At 29.7% G+C, this 17,146-nt stretch overlaps 2 protein-coding genes across 7 annotated transcripts; one reads left to right on the top strand and one right to left on the bottom strand.

The window, feature by feature from the left end:
* Window positions 1–1,699: 1,699 nt before the first annotated feature.
* Window positions 1,700–2,909, top strand: LOC111415764 (dehydrogenase/reductase SDR family member 11-like). The gene is made up of 3 exons (XM_071201544.1): window positions 1,700–2,370; window positions 2,516–2,668; window positions 2,725–2,909. Exons 1-3 carry the CDS (start codon window positions 1,753–1,755, stop codon window positions 2,752–2,754), a joined length of 801 nt encoding a protein of 266 aa, XP_071057645.1. The 5' UTR covers window positions 1,700–1,752; the 3' UTR covers window positions 2,755–2,909.
* A 13-nt stretch (window positions 2,910–2,922) lies between these two features.
* Window positions 2,923–15,089, bottom strand: LOC111415759 (mitochondrial Rho GTPase). Of its 6 annotated transcripts, none has more exons than XM_071201539.1 (10): window positions 14,870–15,089; window positions 14,357–14,818; window positions 14,146–14,298; window positions 13,433–14,090; window positions 9,192–9,322; window positions 8,926–9,138; window positions 8,667–8,863; window positions 8,498–8,536; window positions 4,162–4,233; window positions 2,923–3,739 (listed from the first exon to the last, which is right to left on the bottom strand). In XM_071201539.1, exons 2-10 carry the CDS (start codon window positions 14,756–14,758, stop codon window positions 3,607–3,609), a joined length of 1,998 nt encoding a protein of 665 aa, XP_071057640.1. In that variant the 5' UTR covers window positions 14,759–14,818; window positions 14,870–15,089; the 3' UTR covers window positions 2,923–3,606. The 6 variants fall into 6 exon arrangements, with proteins under 6 accessions (XP_071057640.1, XP_071057641.1, XP_071057639.1 ...); XM_071201540.1 differs by having other exon boundaries at window positions 14,357–14,815; window positions 14,875–15,089; XM_071201538.1 differs by having other exon boundaries at window positions 14,875–15,088.
* Between the last annotated feature and the right edge of the window lie 2,057 nt (window positions 15,090–17,146).

The following is a 17,146-nucleotide window of genomic DNA, read 5'->3' as shown; positions in this document are numbered from 1 at the left end:
ACAACCACTCATTATTCGTTTATTAAATTCGTTATTTTTTTCTGATTACAAAAATATGGGGTTAGATAGGTCTATTTCTTATTGTTTTAGAATAAAGTTAAAAATAAACTTTTTTTTGGTGTCGTCAAAGAAATTAAATTTACAGTTTCCTGTAAATTATAACTAAAAATTAAAAAAACATATTAACGATATTTGAAACAAATATATTTGTTGAACTATTTAATTTATATTTGTATTACACAAAAGTTGGAATAGATTGCATTATTTCACATTTTTTATTAATATTTAATATTATTATTAAATAAAAATTTAAAAAAAATTAAAATTAAATGACATTTGTATTCAAAAATTTTCTTTTAAGATCGATTACGAAAAGTTTAACATGTTAGAATGTTACATATTAGAAAATAAAGTAAATTTTATATAAATTTTTAGTAGAATAGTTTTTAGTTATAGTTACAGGAAACTGTAAATTTAATTTCTTTGACGACACTAAAAAAAAGTTTATTTTTAGCTTTTTAATTTAATAATTAAATAAGAAGATAACTTCTGGTATTTAAAAACAAATAATTTTTTTAATATGTAACATGTTAAACGTTTCAAAATTCATCTTAAAAACAGGATTTTTAAAGTGACACATCAGAAAATTTTTTAATACAAACAAATTGCGCCATCTATCAATAATTTATTAAGTCATTTAAGAATAATATTAAATATTAATAAAAAATGTGAAATAATGCAATCTATTCCAACTTTTGTATAATTACATATATAAATTAAATAGTTCAACAAATATATTTGTTTCAAATATCAGAAATATGTTTTTTTAATTTTTAATTATAGTACCGTAATTTACAGGAAACTGTAAATTTCATTTCTTGGAAGACACTAAAAGAAAAGTTAATTTTTAGCTTTATTCTAAAACAATAAGAAAGAGACCTGTCAAACCCTATATTTTTATAATCAGAAAAAAATAACGAATTTAATAAGCGAATAATCGGTGGTTGTTTCCATTTAAAAAAACGAACATTGTGATATCTCAAAATATAAAACCGAAAAAAATTTTTTTACTACGTCATCAAATTCTCTGTAAAAAAGTGTCCATATAATGTCTTAGTTACAATACTCCAGCTATAATAATAACCAAGATAATTCCATTTGCTGGTTTTACGATATTTTCAATTTTGGCCTCTAGGGGAAAAACAAAAGACGATAGCGCTATGAGGTTTTCGGCATTAGCAGTTTCTCGAAAAACGAGATCATGACATGTCAGCTACTTTTCTTCTAACTCTTATAGTTTTCGAGTTAGCCTATTCGGACATCGAATTTGAACCACCCTGTACATAATTAACGTTTCCAAAAATGAAGAAAAATGTTTACTTTTTAATGAAAAAACAGTTTTCCAAAATTACATTTAGTTCTACATTAATAATTACTTTTTGTTTGTTCCATATGCGTTGTTTTATTGCTTTAAAATTTAAACGAGATCAAAAATGTAATAACCGTGTGAGAATATGACCAAATGTCCATGCTTTCTATGATAACGAAGACGATAATTTTCTGAATCGTTGACGACAATTACAAAGTATGAAAATTAATTATTAAAACGAAACAATTTTGGAATGTGTTTCCGATTTCCTGGGAAACGAATTTAAATATTAACACCTTTTCATAATTTAAAGATAATTCACAAACAAATAAATAGCGCCCCTTTCGTTTGGGAACATTCCATTTATTCTCATTCATTTTACAATGTGTTCTGATATTGAATGTTTTGGTGAAAAACTTTTCGAATATCGAACCCATCGTTGGATGGGTTCGACTGCAATAATAACCGGAGCGAGTTCAGGAATTGGTGAAGCGATTGGCGAAACCCTTTTAAAATTAAAAATTAACGTTGTCGGAATAGGAAGAAATTTAGCAATTTTGAAAGAAATCGAAAAGCGACACCTCTTAGATTCCGCTCTTGGAAAATTATTTCCGTTCGAATGCGATTTGAAAAATGAGAAAAGGTTAATAGAAATTTTCGAATACGTTAATACCAATTTGGGTGGAGTTAGCGTTTTGGTTAACGCTGCGGGAATTTTGTTGCCTACCACTTTAATCGATGGTTCAACAGAGATGTGGCAAGAAATGATGGAGATCAACGTAATTTCGCTAGGGATTTGTATTAACGAGGCGGTTAAATCAATGATTAAAAATAATATCGATGGGTGTATTATCAATATTAATTGTTATTGTGGTCATGAAGTACCGAACATCCCATTTCCAAGTTATAATTTTTATTCGGGGACGAAATTTGGAGTTACCGCTTTGAATGAAACTGTTCGACGCGAATTAAAACATTTGGGGTTAAAAATAAAAACATCAGTAAGTTATTAACTCATAATTATCAACTAAATTTATTTTGGCACCAATTTTACAAACAGCATAAAGCCTCAACTTACCCATGATCCAAAATATATCCATTTTTCATCGTCAGTCGCAATTTGATGGCAAAAAATCTTATTTTTAGATGATTTCTCCAGATGTCGTAAATACCGAATTAAATCATAATTTATTAGATATAGCTGACACCAAGAAATTGTTAACTAAAGGTCCCACTTTAAATCCTGAAGATGTCGCGGATGCTTGTCTTTTTATTTTAGGGGCACCACCAAATGTGGGAGTAAGGATTTTTTTATATAAAATTTTATATCTTTTTAATATTAACCTTCTTTTTAGATTGACGATATAAAACTTAGAGCGATATAGAAATAAAGGATAAAATAAATTAGTTACTTTTTTTCTATAATACCTGTCAAGGTTAATTCTTTAGGGTTTATGTTGGTATTATCTAGTCTAGATTAACATTTAAACGTCAATGTTAATTTTACCAACTGTTACCAACTTTATAATAATTTGACAAGAAAACAAAGTATATGTTAGAATACTAATTTGTTTATTTGCAGTTAATATTTAGAATTAAAAATAAAGTTAAGTAGCTGCCTTAAAAAAAGTTTGTTCTTTTTCGTTAAGTTAATATTAAGTCCTCCTTTACACTGGCAGTACTTTGAAAAAAAAAGAAAATAAATCGAGGACTAGTTTTCTTTTGCACCATATCTATAAAAATACATTTAAATATACAATAACTAATTTATTGTTATTAAGGAAGTCGAAATTGTATTTTTTTAAATATTTTTAGTTTTTGATGGTCATTGTTACATTCTATTTCTAATGATTTTTTCAAAATCTAAGAAACTAATATTATATCATATTTCTGCCACTATGTTATTTTTTTTAATGATTACAAATAACCTTAAAATTACAATATTACTGTCAAAAAGACCAAAAAAATACTCTCCACCATCTAATATTTACAAAAAAAAATCTTAAAAAAGTACATTTTTATCCACTACTTAATATTTTTTATTTATCTTCGAATTTAAAACTTGAATGGAGGAGACAGAAACTTGGTTGAGGAATACTGGGGTAATGTGAAGTTAGAATATGACAAAAATTAATTCGTAAAGCACTTTGTATGGAGCTGAAAATATGAAAATGAGGAACAAAAAATTTTAGAAAAAAAAAATCTTTCGACAGCGACTCATTTTTTTAAGATTGATTTTATCTCACTTTGTCCGTAGTATGTAGCACCTTTACGACGAGAAATCCAAAAGCTGTTGCCGCCGCTAAACCCAATCCAGCTTTCCACCAGGTTGTGGAGTCGGATGGCAACAAACCAAATTCACGAAGATTCCTATTAAAAAAAAAATACAAATAAAATTCTAAAATTCTAAAAATGTTTAAGTTTTTAAGAAGTGCTACAAAAAGAACATGCTTACAATTAGTTAAAAAAAGCTGCAAAAAATATTATTAAATCAAAATCTAAATGATTTAAATTTTAATAACACACATGCATTAAACATGATTAAAAGTATAAATTGGAAATGTTAAGAAAAGAAAGATGAGTACAAAAGAAAATCCGAAATAACGTCTAGCTTATGTGTTTTAATATTCATTATTTTTTGTATTCTATAGCAAAATCTAAAAGAAACTTTTTTGCAAAACTTACAACCCGAAAACAATAAGAATAGCAAGTCATCGACTAATTAATAGAATTATGCAGATTAAGAAAAATAGTCGGTTATTTTTATTTAAGATTAATTCGTTTTATTTAACCTGTAAAATTGATTAAACCATTCCGAAGGCTGAGGTCGCAATAGCAACATATTAACCATGCGACGCAACGGACTGGAAAATAAGAGAAAAATACATTTAGAAAGAAACTCATTTCTCGTAAAATGTTTATAAAACGGACTTAAAAAATAGCAATCAAAGAAAGAGAAATCTTCGTTATTAACGATTGTAGTCTTGTGTTGATATACTTATACTCATCCATAATATTCATGAAAAGAAGCTCCGAATATACTGTATTGAATAACAGTTATTTGTTTAAAAAACTAATTTTGTTTCTTATATCTCAAGATTGTTTATACAAAATTGAAATTAAAATTACAGATTTCTATTTTAAATTCATTGACAGAGAGAGAGTCTAACATCAATAATGACAGATGTCAAATTGAACGAAAAAAAACTATTATCCTTGTTTATAAATATACATAGTTATCCAAAGAATTTAGTTCGTGGTCGTGATGCCTAGATGGCAGGGTGATTTATGTGTCGCCATTCATAAAAATTTAAATTTTACTATACGCGCCTTAACGTATTACTACGAAAAACGTAAAATAAGTTGCATATATTTTAGTATTTCTTGCATCGAGAAAAATCGATAATGTGTCCTTCAAGAATAATACCGAATTGTTGAGACTATTCGTCGGTAGGTACCGATTTGTAGACGCCAAATTTTTTAAGTAGGTGTATGAACTGGTTTTATAAGAGGACACCAGCTGCGTTGAATCTTTTTAAAAAGTTTGTTTAAAAGACTATATTTAATATGCTGAGTAATTCATTGAAATTGAGACTACCTAATAATAACTCATAAAACATCCATTTTATCAAAAAAGTTTCATAAAACTATCATCGTATAAAGGGGGAAAGTATTTTGAACGATTTTTATTGCATTTTAGAAGCGCCATCAATATTCTTCATTTGTTAAGTATACTTTTCTAAAGCCCTTACACGATCAATATTGACAACACCTTAGCATATTGATAATAATATTGATAGTTTAAGGTAAAAAATTTTAGTGACGGTAAATATTGATGGAGAATTGATAAAAATTCGGATTTTTTGATTTTCGGGCGTCAATATTGATAATTGGAGGGGATATTGACAATACTATTGACCGTATAGGGTTAGCGCCAATATTTCTATCAATACTCAAAATTAAATACCTAGTTTTATTTAATTGTAACAATAACAAAACATGTCTCAACACATCAACACACTGAAAAACATATGTTATTTTACCCTTTAAAGGGCAAATTATTTTTTCGTTTTTAGAAACGATTTAGTTGTGGTAATGCAGCTATTTGACCTTATTGATAAGTGATCTCTATAGAAGCCACTAACCGTTAAAGGGTTAACCCAGATGATTTGAAAACAGGTTTAATTCTTATTTTCTACATTACACTCAGTTCAGTTTAAGTCGCTCGCCTGTGAATAAGTGGTGAAAATGACCGCCCCATTAACTGACATTGTTGACGTTCAAGACGATCAAGATACTGTTGGTTCATCTAGTTCATTCAGTTGGTCTTGTAGAACATATATAAAGGTTTGACAGGTTTCTATTACAGCCTTGCTGATTGTTGCTGGGGACATTATAACAGAAAACTTCAAGTCTTCAAAATTTCTTTCTGTGGCCAAGTACCTCAGGGTTAAGGCTAATCTTTCCCTAACACTTGTACTTTCTCTCATATTGCGATCCTGTCTTTTCAAAAATGGTTCAACCATCTTAAAGGAACTTTCATCCATTCAAAAGTAGTTCTTGAAATCATCAACATCGCAGAGGTTGATTTCTATCAACAGTACTAGATAAGAATATTCATCTCTCTTCTTCAACCATTCTTTCATCCAGTGTTTGCGTTTCACTCGAAGAGTAGTTCCAAGCGTCAAAATAATAGCTATGCAAGCTTTTGTACGATTATCTTTATTTCGAAAGGAAAAACCGAGTAAAACTACGTAGATTCACCCTGTTCGTGGTAAAAAGGTAACTTATTGAGCAAGGTGATTGACAAAACTATTGACAATAGTATTGATCGTGTAAGGTAGTGAAGTATTGAGATTGTTGTATTGTCAATACTGACATTATCAATACTATTGATCGTGTAAGAGCCGCTAAAGGGTACATGTTTTCTGAGAAGCATGTTTTTCGAAGAAAGGGCCAATTGAAAAGTTTCCTCTAATCCCACACATTATATTAACTGCCCAACGTCGTTAGTAATTCATTTCACGTAACCAATAACAATTTTCTAGTAACCAATAAAGCAGACTTGCATCCAATGCCAAAATAAAATTGACTTTTGGATATCATTCCTGAAGCTCTTGATGCAAACAGCGTACTGGTGAAATTTATGGCAATGTAAAAATCTAAGTACACTGCGTTGGGATACAGAAGAGTCATAAAAAATTACGCGAGAAGAAATATGTGGATTATTACGAACAACAGCTTAAACATTGAATTTCTTGTTGCGCCTTCTTCTCTATTGAAGATCTTACACAAGAAAGGATGTGTCTGTCTAGAAATCTTTGTTCGAATAAATTTTGGACAACATTAATATCTTTGACTGCTCCATAAACAAAAGTCATTTTAGTTTTTTCAGCAATCGTGCCCCTTTCCATGCATAATTAAAATAAGCAATAAAGTTACTATTTTACAACATAAGTAATTTGTAATTATAAGTAGTTAGCAGGATTTGCCATGTTTTTTGTTATTATGTATTCATGATTTTCATTATGTTCAGTCAACACAATAACGTCACCTTAAAAAAGTTCATTAATATACAGGCTGTTTCTAAATTAATGCGACAGATTTCAAGGAGTGATTTTTCAGCAAAAATTAAGGAGAGTCTTTCATATAAGTTTTTGTTCAAACGTCTTCCCTACCGAGTTACAGTACTCTAAAGTTACCTGTTGTTAATAAAATGACACTTTTTGACGATTTTTATAACCCGAAAATGTTATTACAAGAGGCTGAAAAAATCAACCCCATAATACTTAGCATTAGAACTTTTTAATACGTTTGCATTTTTCTATTTAAAATCTTGATTTAAATAGTGGGATTCAATACGCACCTTTTTTGTATCTTGACATTTTCTCCTAAAATTGTTAGTTTGATTACAAAAAAAATAAAATAATATACAGGCTCAACTGAATTAATTCGGAGATTGGTTATTATTAGTCAAAGAAATGGAGTTATATCAAATTAACAATTTCTTAGTTGTAAAATGTCAAGAGATAAGAAAGTTGCAGATTTTTCCTTTAATTTTAGAGGGCTATAACTTGGAGGAGAAGAACAAAAAGTTATATGAAAATCACCCCGTAATTGTCGCTGAAAAATCATCCCTTGAAATCTTTCACATCAATTTAGAAACACTCGTTAATAAAATCAGAAATATCGTTTTTATTTATTTAATTGATTCTAATTAATATGTCTTAATTTTTGTATTTGTATTTTAACCAAAGAGCAACCCAACTCGTCCGGTTGGATAACTATGTATATCTATAAACAAGGGTTTATACAAAATTGAAATTGAAATTACAGATTTCTATTTTAAATTCATTGACAGAGAGAGAGTTTAACATCAATAATGACAGATGTCAAATTGAACGAAAAAAAACTATTATGTTTACGTTAATAACCGATAGATTCTCAAATAAAATGAAAGTAACAATGTTATCGCGTAATTTTGACTCTTAACATACTGACTCGTAAATTATCTTTCAAAATTTCGATTTTTTTCAAACTACTTAAAATTCCAAAACTTATTCTATTCATATCTTCTTTAATACTTCACTAATCTAGATGAAACTTCGTATTTGATGCTTATACCTTTCTATTTTAGCTGTTCATTGGAGGTTTCAAGATTCTCCAAGGGCAAATGAAAAATTAGAACTTTACAAATTTAAATCAAATTTTCAAGGCCAAAATCGTTCAAAATCTTCCGGAATCTAATAAATTAGATGTAGCTGACACTGATCTTCCCGTTTTGGATGGTTAAGAAACGATATTAACAGTTTTAAGAAAATTATGAGCAACTAAAAATTAACTGTCAACAGAAATGAGGTTATCTAAACTTGTTTTGGAAGCTTTATTACAATACCTAAACTTTGGTAAATTTAAATAATTTTCGAAGAGCATGAAAACGTTATTAAGTACGATTCAGAAATGATGATATAAAAAAAAGCAAAAAGTTTGACAGGAAACTTTCTAGCTAGTTACAAAGAAATGAATAAAAAATAGATATCTATTAATATGGAAATGGAAACGTCGCGAATGTGTATTTTTTAATCTACTCGAAATAATAAAGAGTCTTGTTGAAATATGTTGACCAACCTGTGTTTGTAGAATAGTATCCAAGCCGGTTGAAAGCGACTAAAGGAGAAAAATTTAACCTCAAAATACATTTTATGTTAAATTTAACCTCAAAATACATTTTATGTCAAATGTAACCTCAAATTAACTTTTTATTGGAATAAATAGTAATAAAAAGGGATTTACTTACGGAAATGCAGCCATAGTAGCCAATTTAACATAAACGTCTTTTCGGAAATGTCCTTTAATACTAAACGTTTGCGGTGGTATGATTCGATACTTTTGACAGAAAGTAGTTGGCTGCAGAAGATAATCTTGTCGTTCTTCTTTCAAATCACTCTTTGAAGCTACTATTAATACGGGAATTTTACTTTCTGCAAAATATTTCTAAGAAAAATATTTAAAAAAAAATTTTAAATTCATTAAAAATGTTTTTTTTTTAAACTTACAATAAAAATTCTTGTGATGTATTCAAACGACTTCGGATTACTACAATCATACATAAGACAAGCAACATCACATTGCACCTCTTGAGGTAATAATGGATCAGATAAATTTCTAACATTTATGTCACGAAGCACCATTATTTTTTCTTGTCCGTATACTTGAACCATATTTACTGTACAAGTTGGTGTTCCAGAAGTTGGTGAAATATGTGATCTCTACCAAAAAAAATTCATAAAAACATTCATTTTCCACTTGTTAAATAATTTACCTCTGAAACATTTCGAATAAAGCTACGACAAAAACTCGACTTCCCACAACCAACAGGACCAATTACATGGCATTGATATACATTTCTACTTGACTGCTTCTTTGATATATCCACCTTTTTATCTCTCGTAACTAAAACATATAGAAAAAAACATTAATATAATTTTATGTTAGTTAAATTAACCTTTAACTAAATTGTAAATATTTTTTTTTGTAATTCGCGACGGTAACGAAAGCTCTAACAGTACTCAAACGAGTGCTGTAATGAAACTCCTTATAGCATCCGATGCTGTAATGAGATTTTAGTAACATTTTATGGAAGCAGTTCAAGTTGGTGACATTGGGTCATTAATTTTTTTAGTTGTCAATGTGACAATTTTTCTCTATGGATGTTTAAACACGTTCTTAGCATCGAATACAAGGTCCACAATGATGAGGACATTAAACACTGAGCAATTTCTCTTATTTTGGGAGGTGTACATCAAACATTTTTTTCAGGTGAATACATTTTGTGTTTTGACAGTTTCTAATTGTCAATTCAAATTTCTATTTTCAAGTGTTACGGTGTTACCAACTGCTGCATACCTATTTCCCTACATTGTCAAAATTTATTTTATTTTTAGGTTCGTTCCAACCACACTTTTGACTGCCAATTGACAGTCACCAGCCTGCGCAGTTGAAAAGTGCTGTTCCATCCGACCTGTGGATGTGCCGCGGACTGGTCTGCGACAAGTTGTCATGAGTTCCAACGACCGTCGGACGCGTTCATGTATACTCGTGATCTTTTTAAATGAAAATTAGAGAAGGATGGCTAGCTCGGAGTCGGGGACGGTCGGGTTGGTTTACTTTGAAACCCTGCGCAAGGCTAAGGGGCCGGAGTAATCACGACGGCCAAAGCAGGTAGAGAAAGAGTAATTTAGAATTTGTCACTACGGGATTTTTAAATAGTTAATTGTTTCTATTAATGGTAAACCTCCTTGTCAATACAAGAATTAATTAATTTCATAAATAAGTTTTATGATGATAATAGAGGACCATTCACCAGTAAATGGTGAATCTGAAGACCATCTTACATTGTTTAAAAATCTTGTAAATCAGTTTACAGCGGCTCAAAATCAATTAAAATATAGTAAAATCATTTAGAAACTATCTAAAATGGTTGAAGATCAAACCGTCAAAAACTGTTCAAAATCCTGCCAAATCTTCTATACACACGTAAAATCATCTGCAGAAACTTAATATTTAGTAAAATTAGTTAAGATCAGTTAAAATCATCCAAAACCGACTTAAATCACCCAAAAATGTTCAAAAAATAGTTTAAAACGGTATAATGCCATCTGGAATTTAAAATGACTTAAAACTGTTGAAATTGAGTTTAAAATTGGTATAAATTATTTAATCAGTTTAAAATGGTTGAGAATCATTTGAAATTGTTTAAAATCGACTTGAACCATTCAAAATTCTCTAAAATCTTGTAGGACCACTGCAGCCACTCAGACCAGTCAAAATCATCTAAAACTATCTTAGAATCATCCAAAAATGTTCAAAAAATAGTTCAAAACGTTATAACATCATCTGGAATCATCTAAACTCACCTAAGATTGTTAAAAATCAATCTAAAATGGCGTGTAATTGCTGAATCGATTTAAACTGGTTGAAAATTATCTGAAATGTTTTAAAACCTTGCAAAATCTTCTAGGGACACATAAAATTAGCTGCAACCGCTTAAAATCTAGTAAACTCATTTAAAATTAGTTAAGATAATCCAAAATTGTCTTCAAGTCATCTAAAAATGTTCAAAATAAGGATTAAATGATTAAAATAGTGCTGAATCATACTGTAATAATATTAATAATTAATCAGTATTAATATCTTAATATATTATCATCATGAAATTGATTTAAATTAGAAAAAATAATTGAAAAACGTAATAATATTATCATTTAATATTTTTTCTGTATTTATATTTTAATAGTTATCATCATAAAATTTATTTAAATTAGGAACAATTTTTATTTGTTTTCCAAAAATCATTTTTTAATAAAACATAATACATTAAATAATTTATTATGCTATTTTCGATAATTTAATCGAATATTTAGCTGGTTTTTATTACAATAAACCTATTTAAAAATCCCGTAGTGACAAATTCTAAATTACTCTTTCTCTACCTGCTTTGGCCGTCGTGATTACTCCGGCCCCTTAGCCTTGCGCAGGGTTTCAAAGTAAACCAACCCGACCGTCCCCGACCCCGAGCTAGCCATCCTTCTCTTATTTTCATTTAAAAAGATCACGAGTATACGGTTTGTCACGTTCTTTAGCGCTTGCGCATAATAACGCATAACTCATTTCCAATTGTGCAGCCGGTCTATTTGTATCTCTTATGGGTATCTTTACCATCAAGCGTGTCTGTTACGATGAGCTGAGTCTATATCTATGTGGCAAACTACCTGCACTATTTTTCTGAAAATTTGTATATAGCGTTTATCCGAAGTGTTCGTTTCAGCTAAAATATTTTCAGTTTTCTCCAAGTTCCGGTTATACCGGAAATGGACACAACTTCGTTATTTTAAATGGAATGTACCAATTTTTATAGAATTTTTGAGATCCACACTAAATTTTAATATAATTTGATACAAGTCATCATATGTCTAGAGTGCACCATTTATGAATTATTTCAGTTTTTTTCGAAAATTATGGCAGATGCAACCCTTCATAATAAAAGTAATTTTTCGACATTACAGGAGTCCGGCCAAATATTCTCAGGGTTTGCACAGAGAGGACCCATAGGTTACATAACCCTTTAAAAGTTTTTTAAAAAATTATACAGAGTGGTCAGAAATTTGTCCCGAATTTCCCTATCTCGAAAAGTCGAAAATTTCATCTTTTTAAATGGCAACCCCAATTTGGGGTTGCTTTTTAAGTATTATGTAAGCTGTGGGTCGTCTCTATGCAAACTTTGAGAATATTTGGCCGGACTCGAGTGTAATTTCGAAAAATTATATTTATTGTGAAGGGTTGCATCTGCCAAAATTTTCGAAAAGACTGAAATAATTGAAAAATGACATGAAAAACATATGATGACTTATATCAAATTGTATTAAAATTTGGCGGGGATCTCGAAAATTCAATAAAAGTTGTTAAAATAACGAAGTTAAGGTCCATTTCCGGTATAACCGGAAGTTGGAGAAATCTGAAAATATTTTAGCTGAAACGAGCACTTCGGGTAAACCCGTATGCAAATTTTCACAAAAATAGTGCAGGTAGTTTGTCATATACATATAGACTCAGCTCGTCGTGACAGACCCTGTACAGGGTGTCCAAATTTCGATGGGTTTGTAGGGTATCTCAGTTATTATGAAAGATAGAAAGTTGCGGCTTTCGCGAACTTGAGCTACTTTTTTGTGAAACTTACAATGGCGCAAATCAAATTTTCATAGCCCTTTTCGTTTTTGATATACAGTGAGTGTTTCCAAATTTAAGATTTTCAGACACCTTCTGTATCTCGGCTATCCGGAAACGTAAAAACGGGTTCTAATAGATTTCTTCACGTATGATGTATAATCCAATGGTGCACGTAGAATTTTTCTAGTCATCACGGTTTTTGAGTTATGAAGAGTTAAGTATTTTAGAAATTGAGTATTCAGTATTTGAGTTGTGTTTATAACTCAAAAACCGTGATGACTAGAAAAATTCTACGTGCACCATTGGATTCCACGTGAAAAAATCTAGTAGAATCCGTTTTTGCTTTTCTACTAAGTTTCCGGATAGCCGAGATACAGGAGGTGTCTGAAAATCGTAAATATCAAACACTCATTCAAAACGAAGAGGGCTATGAAAATTTGGCTTGCGCCATTGTAAGTTTCACAAAACTAGTAGTTCAGGTTCGCGAAAGCCGCAACTTTCTATCTTTCATAATAACTGAGATATCCTGCAAACCCATCGAAATTTGGACACCCTGTACATGAAACATTTTTTTCAGGTGAATACATTTTGTGTTTTGACAGTTTCTAATTGTCAATTCAAATTTCTATTTTCAAGTGTTACAGTGTTACCAACTGCTGCATACCTATTTCCCCACATTGTCAAAATTTATTTTATTTTTGTTTAAAAAAAAGGATAAAAACGCGAATTACAAAAAATAGCATAAAAAACACGTTTCATAAGACTCGTTTTTCAACTTGAATTCGTGCATTTCAAGCGTGTCTTACGAAACTTGTTTTTTAATATACTAATTCTCACCTTGAACTGCACTAACTTGTGATTCATTCTCATAAATATTATACCCCAAATAAGCTAAATACTCAAAAGTTCTTGGTAAATCAATAAGCGTCATTAACGCCCATTGGCACATATATCCTTGGTAAGTAATCCAACCTTTTTCATTTGTTGGAACCATCGAGCTAATATCGGGCCCCCAAGGGGGTGTTGGACATGTAGAAAATAATTCGTCAAATTCCGATGGTGAAAGCGCACGATCTCGGTCTTTATCAAACCGTTCAAACATGTGCGTTAAGAACTGTTGGCCTTTATGCGAAAGTTCCGTTGTAGAACCGGAGGGGACTTTCAAAACTGGAGATAAATAATCTCTGCTCATATTTAAATGGTCGTTGTAGCCAAATTTTCTCATTACAGTCCAGGTGGTTTCATTTTTACCACGTTGTATAAACAAACTGTGTAAATAAAGAAATCCTTTTAATGTGACACAATTATGACTGACTCCATCCTCCAAGTTTTTTCGTAAAACGGCTTTTACATCATCTAAAACTTGAGGTTGTAAAGGACCATTAAAACAACGATTTTGAAAGTTATTTAATTCAATATCGTTAAGTAAACCATCACAATCCACATCGCATATTTTAAATATCCTTATTAAAGCTTTTTTACAAGCGTCTGTTAACTGAATAAGTAGATAAAATTACTTTTATTGTTATTTTTACGGATTAAAGACTTACATCGGAATGTTCTACCGAATAAATGGGTCCCGTTGGATGTAATACAGCTTTTTGGGCGTAATAAAACATTTCTGAAATGTTTTTTAAAGTTTTTGCAGAACATTCAATGCATGTTTCAATTTCTGCAAATTCTTCCATTATATTAAAAACTCCCTTTATAAAAAAGAATCCATTAAATGAAATGTAATTAATATTAAATGAATTTACTTACATCAATAGTTGAATAATCAACTAAATCAATTTTATTGCCAACTAACACAACAGGACATGATCCATCGGGATGATTAAATCTAATTAGTGGCATCCAATAAGAAGATATTCTCTCGATAGAATCGTCATTATCAACAGAATAAACAATACAAATAACGCTTGCATGTAAAATTTGTTCATTTAATTCTTCATCAGATTGTTCCGATGAGGAATAATCAACTATGTTTGTTGGCACTTGTTCTGGAGTAACATCAGCAGGAATTGTAATTTCTTCAGCTTTAGCAGGGACGTTTTCCGGGAATTCCTCGCAAACTAACGACAAAATTAATGATGTCTTACCAACGCCTTGATCGCCGAGGAGTAAAATCCTCACGTTCCGCTTTTGTATGGTTTTAACAACCATTATTTTTGTTTATAAATGTATTTTAATTGAGTATTGATACGTAAATTATTGCGTTTCCTTCTAAAAATATAAATTATAACAGTTATTTTTTTGACATGTCAAAATCTTAACCTCACTTTTATTATTTTTTTTGCTTGTAATTGAATAATATAGTTACGATTAAAGAAGTACGTAAATGTTACCCGTTTTAATATTCACATGTTAACCGAACGTAAAAAGACGAGAAATATTAACGTTCAAAAATGTAATTTTCATGTTTTTACAACCAAAGTTCATTCACGAAAGATGTCAAAGTGATTAGTATAGAGTTGTGTGCGTGATACATTTTCGTCTTTTATAAAAATAATCGTTAGGTTTTTATTTTTAAATGATTCAATTCTAATTTATACGGCACTAATAATCTTATTCATTGTGATTGTATATTAAGAGCATTTAAAGTTTTAATGTGGTTTTATGAACGACATCACGCACCTATCTCTATTAGGTCATGCTCTCCTACGACGAAAAAATTTGATCTAAAATTAAAATTGATACAACTAGACGCGAAACTAAATGCCAAGATACCTTTTAATGAATACGACTGAAGTAAATCTTTAATTTAAATCATTTGTGTTGATATTTAATCCAATTAATAAACTATTATTTTTTTAATTATAAATTATATTGATTATTTAGCAAATTAAAGCAATTCTTCGATCCATCCAGGTGCTTTTATTACAATTTGATTGATACAAATATTAATTTATTAATTAAACTAATTGTTTGTTTTAAAAATAAACATTTTTAATTTAACATCGCCATCTGTTGAAGATGTAAAGAACCACTGATTATTCGCTTATTAAATTCGTTATTTTTTTCTGATTACAAAAATATAGGGTTAGACAGGTCTATTTTTTATTGTTTTAGAATAAAGCTAAAAATTAACTTTTCTTTTAGTGTCTTCCAAAAAATTAAATTTACAGTTTCCTGTAAATTACAGTACTATAATTAAAAATGAAAAAAAACATATTTCTGATATTTGAAACAAATATATTTGTTGAACTATTTAATTTATATATGTAATTATACAAAAGTTGGAATAGATTGCATTATTTCACATTTTTTATTAATATTTAATATTATTCTTAAATGACTTAATAAATTATTGATAGATGGCGCCATATTTTTTTTTTTAAATTCAAATAAACATAGCAACATTTCAAAAATTTTCTGAAGTGTCACTTTAAAAATCCTGTTTTTTAAGATGGATTACGAAAAGTTTAACATGTTAGAATGTTACATATTAGAAAATAAAGTAAATTTTATATAAATTTTTACAGGAAACTGTAAATTTAATTTCGTCGACGACACTAGATGGAAATTTTATAAAAAAAGTTTATTTTTAGCTTTATTCTAAAACAATAAGAAAAAGACCTTTCGAACCCTATATTTTTGTAATTAGAAAAAAATAAAGAATTTAATAAGCGAATAATCAGTGGTTGTTTCCATTTAAAAAAATAAAAATTGTCATGATATCTCAAAATCTAAAACCGAAAAAATTTTTTTGTCTACATCATCAAATTCTCTGTAAAAAAGTGTCCATATAATGTCTTAGTTATAATACTCCACCTAGAATAATAACGAAGATAATTGCACTTGCTGGTTTTACGATATTTTCAATTTTGGCCTCTAGGGGAAAAACAAAAGACGATAGCGCTATGAGGTTTTCGGCATTAACAGTTTCTCGAAAGACGAGATCATGACATGGAAGCTACTTTTTTTCTAACTCTTATAGTTTCCGAGTTAGCCTATTCGGACATCGAATTTGAACCATCCTGTACACGTGGGAAACGAGTTATCATCGGCCTACCGGACCGGTGGCACCTGAGTCTGATTTGCGATCTGCTGATTGGACGAAAAACTAGTATATTAAAAAACAAGTTTCGTAAGACACGCTTGAAATGCACGAATTCAAGTTGAAAAACGAGTGGCGAAGCCACGAGTTTTTTAATGAATGAGTGCTTTAAGTCTTATGAAACGTGTTTTTTATGCTATTTTTTGTAATTAGCGTTTTTATACTTTTTTTTAACAAAAATAAAGTAAATTTTGGCAATGTAGGGAAATAGGTATGTAGCAGTTGGTAACACCGGAACACTTGAAAATAGAAACTTTGAATTGACAATTAGAAACTGTCAAAACACAAAATATATTCACTTGAAAAAATGTTTGATGTACACCTCCCAAAATAAGAGAAATTGCTCAGAGTCAATGTCCTCATCATTGTGGACTTTGTATTCGATGCTAAAAACGTGTTTAAACATCCATAGACAAAAATTGTCACATTGACAACTAGAAAAATTAATGACCCAATGTCACCAACTTGAACTGGTTGCATAAAATGTTACTAAA

The sequence above is a fragment of the Onthophagus taurus genome, chromosome 2 (assembly GCF_036711975.1).
Source record: "Onthophagus taurus isolate NC chromosome 2, IU_Otau_3.0, whole genome shotgun sequence".
In the NCBI taxonomy this organism is placed as follows: domain Eukaryota; kingdom Metazoa; phylum Arthropoda; class Insecta; order Coleoptera; family Scarabaeidae; genus Onthophagus; species Onthophagus taurus.
The sequence above is the reverse complement of the archived record's forward strand: the minus strand, read 5'-3'. Positions and strand labels throughout refer to the sequence as shown.